At 41.5% G+C, this 9,811-nt stretch overlaps 1 protein-coding gene across 1 annotated transcript in view; it reads left to right on the plus strand.

Moving 5' to 3' along the window:
* Window positions 1-2,804: 2,804 nt before the first annotated feature.
* Window positions 2,805-9,811, plus strand: part of LOC112075763 (T-box transcription factor T-like) — a 13,317-nt gene continuing 6,310 nt past the window's right edge. The window contains exons 1-5 of the mRNA XM_070441050.1: window positions 2,805-3,104; window positions 3,869-4,133; window positions 5,060-5,194; window positions 5,439-5,500; window positions 5,676-5,727. Coding sequence (XP_070297151.1) covers window positions 2,899-3,104; window positions 3,869-4,133; window positions 5,060-5,194; window positions 5,439-5,500; window positions 5,676-5,727 — 720 coding nt within the window. The 5' untranslated portion in view covers window positions 2,805-2,898. The remainder of the gene's footprint in view (window positions 3,105-3,868; window positions 4,134-5,059; window positions 5,195-5,438; window positions 5,501-5,675; window positions 5,728-9,811) is intronic.

The following is a 9,811-nucleotide window of genomic DNA, read 5'->3' on the forward strand; positions in this document are numbered from 1 at the left end:
GTTCACTCTAACAAAGAGAAGAAGAAGTGTGCTGGGAACCTTCCTCCTCTTCTCAAACCAAATCAAATGTTTCAAACCTAACACGGCCCAAGCCTTAAAGATCCTTCAAAGTCAAACTCTGATTGATCTCATTCTAACGAAAACCACCAGAGAAATATGTTTCTATTGGTGTCTTCGCAGAAAGACGTTAGTGACCGTTACCCAGTGACCGTTACCCAGTTGTTTGTGACAGAGATGTGAAAATACWAAACAAATCTAAAGCCTTGTGACATCACAAAGAGGAACTTTAAAAACGTCAGTGATCATGCTTTTTCTTTAAACAATCTTTATTTTAGTGACCTTGATTTTATTTCAGCGCTCCCTCTTACTTGATTCAGCAATGAGCCTCTCGTACAGAAAAATACATCCTGGATGCTTTACTAGCAATAGACAACAAGAGATGCCCAGGAGCCGACCAATTGGATCCCGGTCTGTTTAAGTGTGCAGCACCCATCATTGTTGTCTCAATAACCACCATTTTTATTTAACATTGTTGTCAGGAAATATTCCAAAAGTATGGAATCATCTCTTGTGCTGCTACTCCATAAGGACGGGGATGGAAGTGGTCACATTCATTATCAACTCTTGATTATTATTAATCAAAGTGCAGCTGCTACTACTGTTAAACCTTTAGATGCCATCTCCCATAATGCCCTTTGTTTTGTTACAGGGGACATGTTTGATACCCATCACTGTATCCTGTWTYAAAAGGTTTTCTGGACTTCGCTAAAGACCCGTAGATCTCTACATGACTGTCTTTTTGTTTACAAGGCCCTACTTCATAAACTTCAGTCTTATCTAACTTTTCAGTTGAAATATAGACACCTGAGTTTCCTAAACCCGTTCACAGGATTGGTTAACTCTTGAGGATCCTAACCAGTTCACAGGATTGGTTAACTCTTGAGGATCCTAACCAGTTCACAGGATTGGTTAACTCTTGAGGATCCTAACCTGTTCACAGGATTGGTTAACTCTTGAGGATCCTAACCCCGTTCACAGGATTGGTTAACTCTTGAGGATCCTAACCTGTTCACAGGATTGGTTAACTCTTGAGGTTCCTAGGGGCTCCACCAGCCAGGTAAATCTGCTTTTAGTTTTAATCTTTTGTTTTAATTTTTTAAAACTTTTTGTTTTATTGCTAAATACATTTCATCTTGATGATCTGGTGCCGTTCGGGCAATTTAAAGTATTGATTGGGGACTTATTTGTGAAGGAATGTAACAGTTTTTATGGGTGATTTGTGATGTTTTATTTGTGKTTACCATGACTGTTTTTGTATATATATATATATATATATATATAGAATAAATACAAAATAGTAGCTGGCAAGATGTAGATCAGAGGTTATTTTTAATGTGTGCATTTTGCAAGTGGTTAGTTTGCATCAACTATATATATATATATCGAAATTACATGTATTTTTGCCTTGATTGTGTACCTTTCTTATTTGATGTATATATATATATGAATAAATAATTGTGTATAACGTATATATTTATATTGGAAAAGAGACCTAGGTCTACATATGTCGTCCCTGTCGAAATAAAGGCTAAATAAAAATGTAACTACCAATTATTTGAATAGAAATATAACACGTGTAATGTATTTCCTAGAATAACAAAAAATACACGTGATGAGGTTGAATCAACGTGGAAAACGGCTTGGTTTTGAAAAAAGTCATCAACATAAGAGAATCGAGGTCTTTTTTTCACACAACTTTTAACCTAAATTCAATGACATAGTGACATTTTTTTAGTAACATTCACGTTGAATTCACGTTAGTTGAAAACACAACCAAATGTATATTAAAACCGGATGTTAACCTGTCTGTTCCCAGTGGGTTTCTGCTAACTGAAAGGATTGGTTATCATTGAGAATAATTTAGCCGAATAATACAACTTACTGAGAAGTGTTTTCTGTTGGTCACAGACTTGTTTCTATGCATCCCTCTTCTATTGTTTAAAGGTGTGTGTTATGGCCTGGTCGGTATTTCCTGCGTTTTGTCACCTACCCGACCACTTCCCAGGCCTTGAAACGAATAAACATCTCGAATAACCTTCATCGTGGGAAATGGTTTGGAAATTATTTCAGTTGTTAAAAAAGTTTTGTAGAATAAAACAGAACTATGAATTCATGAGTAAAAGCAGCAACAACAAAAAATAAGTTAAAAKAAATAAATAATATAAAGTGTTTAATTAGAGGAAAACTTCACGTTTGTCTTTCGCATAGAAAGTGTAACAAGAAACAACGTTTTTATCTAACATAATAAAAAATATATTCGGTCTATCGAGTTAGACTAGAGTTTGATCATCAGAAATAAAGTATTTTACGAGTCCTACCTATCTGAAMATAGGCCTTCGGTCATTTGAGATTGAGTAAAACTGTAAAGAACATCTGAAAGAAATACCTAAAAGTTAAAATCCCTCGGTTTCATTCTGCAGTTCTTTGATATAGGCTACTACGTGTAAATATTGACAGCTTGAAGTAATAAAGCAATTAAAATTGGCTGGTGAGCAATCGACTTCAGACACATTACCCCATCCTTCCTGTAAACCGTCCTTCCTGTAAACCATCCTTCCTCCCTAATCCTACTGATACAGTATAGCCGCATACAACCAATGGCTGACCAGGCGGCATACATCAAAGCGAAGACCAGCCAACCAACGATGGCACAAAGATATATCTGTTTATTGACTGTTACTTCGGAATATATATTCGGAAACTTGCAATGGAGTGGAGAATATTGGATATATTCAAGTGGATTGGATATATAGCCTATTTGGGAGCGACCAATTTTAGTTTTCTTATTAATCTCAAAGTGTAAYACGTAATTGTTCAACCCTGGAGCTGTTGAATAGAATGGCCTCAGGTGGCGGGGATGGCCCGGGGAAGGTTACCCAGTACCGGGTGGACCACCTCCTCACTGCCGTGGAGAACGAGCTACAGGCGGGCAGCGAGAAGGGCGATCCTACGGAGAGACAACTCAAAGTCGGCTTGGATGAAAACGAACTGTGGCAGAAGTTCAAGGAACTCACGAATGAAATGATAGTAACCAAAAATGGCAGGTAAATTCATTCAATTGACATGAGTTYTATATATTGTTTAAATTGTTTATATGGTTCATGTATTGTATTAATTTTGGTTACTTTAGGCGTATTATTTATGGTTAGCCTACCTGCCAAATGTATAGYCTTTCTTTACAACGGTTGTATGTCTTAATTTATATAGTGAAGAAAACAGGTAGGATAATATATATTTAAAATCTTTAACCTTTRTTTAACTGGGTAAGTAAGAACAAATTCTTATTTACAATGATGGCCTAGGAACAGTGGGTTAACTGCCCTGTTTAGGGGCAGAACGACAGATTTTTCTCCTGTCAACTCGGGAATTCGATTTTGCAACCTTTCAGTTACTAGTCCAACGCTTTAACCACTAAGCTACCTGCCGCCCCAACAACTGTAGGCTTATATCACAAATAAATCGTGTTAAACGCGTCTATAACATTGCTATGATATCACAGTAATAAAGGAAACCAGATTGCACACCTTCATTCTGCTATGCTTTATCTCGGCCAGGTCGCAGTTGTAAATAAGAACTGGTTCTCAACTGGCCTACCTGGTTAATTTAAATAAAGGTGAAATAAAAAATACAATAAATCATGCATTATATTTAGAGTTTTTATTAATATTCACATGGCCATAAAGTGAACCACGCGTTTGCTTGACATTAGTGTCAATAATGCCCCTATTGTACAATAGATTATAGCTGTTGTATGACTAGAAAGGATGAGATAAGGACACCTGTTATTATATTTTCCTTTGTATCCAAGGCGCATGTTTCCGGTGCTGAAAGTGAATGTTTCTGGGTTGGATCCAAACGCCATGTACTCGTTCCTGCTGGACTTCGTGGCTGCGGACAACCACCGGTGGAAATACGTTAACGGGGAGTGGGTTCCCGGGGGTAAGCCCGAGCCTCAAGCCCCGAGCTGCGTATACATCCACCCGGACTCGCCTAACTTCGGAGCGCGCTGGATGAAAGATCCGGTCTCTTTCTGTAAAGTCAAACTCACCAACAAACTCAATGGAGGAGGCCAGGTTAGGCGATTACAGTCTTATCACTTTACATGTCATTTTATAAACCCTTTTTGAGTGATCATGTTTTTTTCAATGATTGTGATAACAATTTAGATGAGAAAACATGTCAAGTTATGGAATCAAATCAAATGTATTTATAAAGCCCTTCTTACATCAGCTGATGTCACAAAGTGCTGTACAGAAACCCAGCCTAAAACCCCAAACAGCAAGCAATGTAGGTGTAGAAGCACGGTGGCTAGGAAAAACTCCCTAGAAAGGCCAGAACCTAGGAAGAAACCCAGAGAGGAACCAGGCTATGAGGGGTGGCCAGGAATTTATCCTAAGCGTATAATAATATTTTATACAACCCGTGGGTCTAATCCTGGACGCTGATTGGTTAAAACCGCACTCCAGCCGGTCTATTCCACTAATTACCACAGGCTAAATCTATGAAGTTAAAGTTAAAATGCCTATTTACTCTGTTCCGTCTGACTGCGCAAGTCGCTGTCTCATCAGCCCAGGCAGGGACTTTATAAACCATCTCGACATAATCTCACATTTCTTTTAGACTAACATTTAATTTTCCACAGCGGAGAGTTGTATAAACATTGCTGTCTGTCTCTCTGACATTTGCAACATTGTTTCAATATTGAAATTCGATCTCCAGCTGTCCTCGATTTAGTCTCGGGCCTAACGACACCCGTGCCAATATATCCTCCAAACACCGACTTCTCGGGAATTATCACTTAAATAATATATTCAATTTTCAGAAGACGCTTTTATCCAAAGCGAATTACAGTCACACGTGTATACATTTTAAGCTATGTGGTCACGGGAACACCCATCAATCAACATTTCGATTAAAATAAATGATATATTTCTAACTGTAAAATAAAGCCTATTATTTAACTTTTTGCTTTTTTACATTTTTTATATACATTTTTCAGATCATGTTAAATTCGTTGCACAAATATGAGCCACGTGTCCATATTGTGCGCGTCGGAGGGCCGCAGAGAATGATCACGAGTCACTCCTTCCCGGAGACGCAGTTCATAGCCGTCACCGCCTACCAGAACGAAGAGGTACATTGTTGTATTACTGAAATACATTCTTTTATTAACACTCTAATGTTAACAGTAATGTGTGGTTTGTTGTTCATGTAATAACATTCCAATAAGTAGACTTTGAAGTACGCAACGTTGTAGATATTTTGGTCGTTTTAGGTGAGAAGATATACAAAACAAATCTGGTTTATTGAGATTCGTTTTTTTTGTTATTAGTTTTTTTTAAACCAATTTTGCATTGTATTTTCACTCCACATTTTAGATAACCGGTCTGAAAATCAAATACAACCCGTTTGCCAAGGCCTTTCTGGATGCTAAGGAAAGGTATGGCAGTTGCTTGCTTCCCTTTTCTGCCCATTATACACATATTTAGTTAGATTTGATGTAGAATATAGAATGTATTAGCGAGCCTAGACTACATTGTGTGTCTACTGGAGGATTGGGAACCAGTGTTACATAGACGTGTTCTGATTGGACTACATTGTGTGTCTACTGGTAGATTGGGTTCCATAGACATGGGTCTGATTGAACTACATTGTTGTGTCTACTGGGTAAGAGATTGGTGTCCATAGACGTGTTTGATTGGGACTAGCATTGTTGTGTCTAGCTGGTGGATGTGGGAACAAGTGTTACATATAGACGTGCTCTGATTGGACTACATTTGATGTGTCTACTGGTGGAATTGGGTTGCCATGAGGACGTGTTTGAATTGGACTACATTGTGTGTCTACTGGTAGATGTTGGGTTCCATAGAGTGCTTCTGATTGGAGCTTGAGCATTGTGTGTCTAGCTGGTAGAGGTTGGGCTCTCATGACGTGGCTTGATTGGACTACATTGTGTTGGTCCTACTGGTAAGATTGGGGTTCATAGACGTGCTGTTGTGGACGTACAGTTGTGTGTCTACTGGGTAGGATTGGGTTCCATAGACGTTGCTGATTGGACTAACATTGTGTTGTCTACTGGTGATTGGGTTCATAGGACGTGCTCTGATTGGGACTTAGCATTGTGTTCCATAGACATGTGGTCTGATTGGACTATATTGTGTTCATAGAGTGTGTTCCTGATTGGGATTAACTTTGTGGTCTACTGGTGGATCGGGAAGCCAGTGTGTGACTACATAGACGTGGCTCTGATTGGAGACTACATTGGTGTTGCATAAGAACTGGTCTGATTGGACTAGATTGTGGTTCTCATAGACATGGTCCTGCCATTGGACTAACATTGTGTTCCATAGACAGTGCTCTGATTGGACTACATTGTGTGTTCTACTGGTAGATTGGGTTACATAGACGTGCTCTGATTGGACTACATTGTGTGTCTACTGGTAGATTGGGTTACATAGACGTGTTTGATTGGACTACAATTGTGTGTCTACTGGTAGATTGGGTTCCATAGACGTGTCTGATTGGACTACATTGTGTGTTACTGGTTGGAGTTGGGAACGAGCATGTGTTACATTAGACGTGGTCTGGATTGGACTACTTGTGTTAATAGACGTGTCTGATTGACTAATTGTGTGGTCTACTGTGGGATGGTTAGTAGACGTTGTTTCCTGAATTGGAGCTACATTGGTGTTGCATAGACGATGGTCTGATTGGACTAACTTGTGTTTCCATAGACGTGTTCTGATTGAGACTAAACATTGTGTGTCTACTGGTGGACGGGAACAGTGTTAATAGACGTGCATCTGGATTGGATACATTGTGTTTCGCATAGACATTGGTCTGATTGGACTACGATTGTGTGTTCGATAGACATGTGTCTGATTGGATACATTGTGTTCCATAGACCATGTTCTGATTGGACTACATTGTGTGTCTATGGTGTGGATGGGGAACCAGTGTTCATAGACGTGTTCTGATTGGTACTACTTGTGTTGGTCTCACTGGTGGATCGGGAAACATGTTACAGTAGACGTGTCTGATTGGAATTCTCTCCACAGACTGATCAGTAAAGAAATTATGGGATGACAGTGACAACCCGCAATTCAAGCTACTCCAATGTAAGTATTTCAGAACTTTTTTTTTTTTTTTGCTTTTGTGAAAACTTTTTTTAAATTAAACATTAAATAAAGAATGGGATTGAATACATAAATAGAGTTTACAACAGAACATTGGAAGTGTAGCGGTGACTAACCTATTTTTACTTAAATTCCTTTATTTTTATAGATCTCAATTCTTCAAATTTGACACAATAAGCATTCAACTGCAGTTTAAAGAAAGGGTTAAAAATAAATGTGGCTGGATTTTAACGTAATAGAAGGTATAAAATAGACGCATAGACATTGTTATACTAATTTCCGCGACCGCTTATAAGGCCTCCCGCCCCTTTCGGAAAAGCTGACCACAGATCCATTTTGTTGATTCCAGCCTACAACAAAAAACTCAAAACAAGCAAGCCCCGCGCTCAGAGTTCTGTTTCAACGTTGGTGCGTCGACCAATCTGTAATCCACGCTTCAGACTGCTTCGATCACGCGATTGGAAGTATGTTCCGCATGCGGTCAGCACAATAGTTGAAGAATATGCTGATTCGGTGAGCGAGTTCATTAGGAAGTGATTGACGATGTCGTACCGCAAGCAAGCGATAAACAATTCCAAACAGACCAGTGGATTGAGAGATTCGCGTGAAACTGAAGCGGGAACCACTGGCTTTTAACCAGGGCAAGGTGACGAGGAAGCATGACCGGAATACAACAGTGTAGCTATTCTCATCCGGGCAAGGCAATGCAAACAGGCTAAGTCTCCAGTAGCAGAAGACAAGAATCGAGTGAAATTCAAACGTCAGCACAAGAGGTATGTGGCAGGGTCTACAGTCAATACGGATTTACAGAAAAGAAAACCGGCGTCGAGGACGCAGGATGTCCTTGCTCCCGACGGCTAAACAACTTTTTTGCACGCGCTTTGGAGGACAATCAGTGCGCACATGACACGGCCCCGTACGCAAAACCTGCGGGCTTTCCTTACTGAGCCGAGGTGAGTAAAACATTTAAAACGTGTTATCCCTCGCAAGGCTGGCAGGCCCAGACGGCATTCCAGCCGCGTCCTCAGAGCATGCGCAGAGCAGCTGGCTGGTGTGGTTTACGGACATATTCATTCAATCCTTATCCCAGTCTGCTGTTCCACATGCTTCAAGAGGGCCACCATTGTTCCTGTTCCAAGAAAGCTAAGGTAACTGAGCTAAACGACTACCGCCCGTAGCACTCACTTCGTCATCATGAAGGTGCTTTGAGAGACTAGGTCAAGGACCATATCACCTCCACCCTACGGACACCTAGACCACTCAATTTGCTTACCGACCCATAGGTCCACAGACGACGCAATCGCAACCACACTGCACACCTGCCCTAACCATCTGGACAAAGAGGAATACCATGTGAGAATGCTGTCATCGATTACAGCTAGCATTAAACCACTAGTACGCTCGCAAACTCGTCATCAAAGCTCGAGAGCCCTGGTCTCGACCCCGCCTGTGCAACTGGGTCTGGACTTCCTGACGGGCGCCGCCCCAGGTAGGTGCGGGTTAAGGTACAACATCTCACCCGCTGATCCTCAACACTGGGGGCCCGCACAAGGGGGTGCGTTCTGAGCCCTCTCCTGTACTCCCTGTTCACCACGAACTGCGTGGCCATGCACGCCTCCAACTCAATCATAAGTTTGCGGATGACACTACAGTGGTAGGCTTGATCACGTCAACAAACGCACGAGAGCGGCCTCAAGGGAGGAGGTGAGGGCCACTCGGAGTGTTGGGGTCAGGGAAAAATAACCTCATACTGCAACGTCAACAAAACAAAGGAGATGAATTGTGGACTTCAGGAACACGCAGAGGGAGCACCCCCGTATCCACAGTGCGCGGGTGCAGTAGTGGGAAGGTGGAGAGTTTTAAGTTCCTCGTGTAACCATCAACGGACAACTGAATTGGTCCACTCCACACAGACAGCGTTGTGAAGAAGGCGCAGCAGGCGCCTCTTCAACGCTCAGGAGGGTGAAGAAATTTCGGCTTGTCCCACCAAAAGCACTCACAATCTTTCTACGATGCCACAATGAAGAGCAATCCTGTCGGGCTGTATGACCGCCTGGTTAACGGCAACCTGCTCCGCCCACAACTCCGTAAGGCTCTCCAGAGGGTAGTGAGGTCTGCAGAAGCATACCAGGGCAACTAACCTGGCCCTCCAGGACGACGCTACAGACCACCCGATGTACAGGAAGGCATAAAGATCATCAAGGACAACAACCCACCCAAGCCACTGCCTGTTACGCGCTATCATCAGAAGGCGAGGTGCCGTAACAGGTGGCATCAAGCAGGGGACCGAGAGACTGAAAACAGCTTCTACTCATCAAGGCCATGCAGACTGTTAAACAGCCACCATAAATAACATTTAGCGGCCGCTGCAACATACTGACTCAATCAGCCATCTGAAAAATGGGAATTGATGGAAAATTGATGTAACAAATGTACCACTAGCCACTTTAACAAATGGCCACTTAATACAATGTTTAGCAATACCTAACATTCAACCCATCTCATAATGTATAACTGTATCTGCATATCATCTCTGGCATCTTGCCATCTTTATGTATACATCGTAGCCACTAGCCACTTTAAAGCTATGCCATTTATGTTTACATACCCTACAG

This window comes from Salvelinus sp. IW2-2015, unplaced genomic scaffold (assembly GCF_002910315.2).
Source record: "Salvelinus sp. IW2-2015 unplaced genomic scaffold, ASM291031v2 Un_scaffold3379, whole genome shotgun sequence".
Taxonomy (NCBI): Eukaryota; Metazoa; Chordata; class Actinopteri; order Salmoniformes; family Salmonidae; genus Salvelinus; species Salvelinus sp. IW2-2015.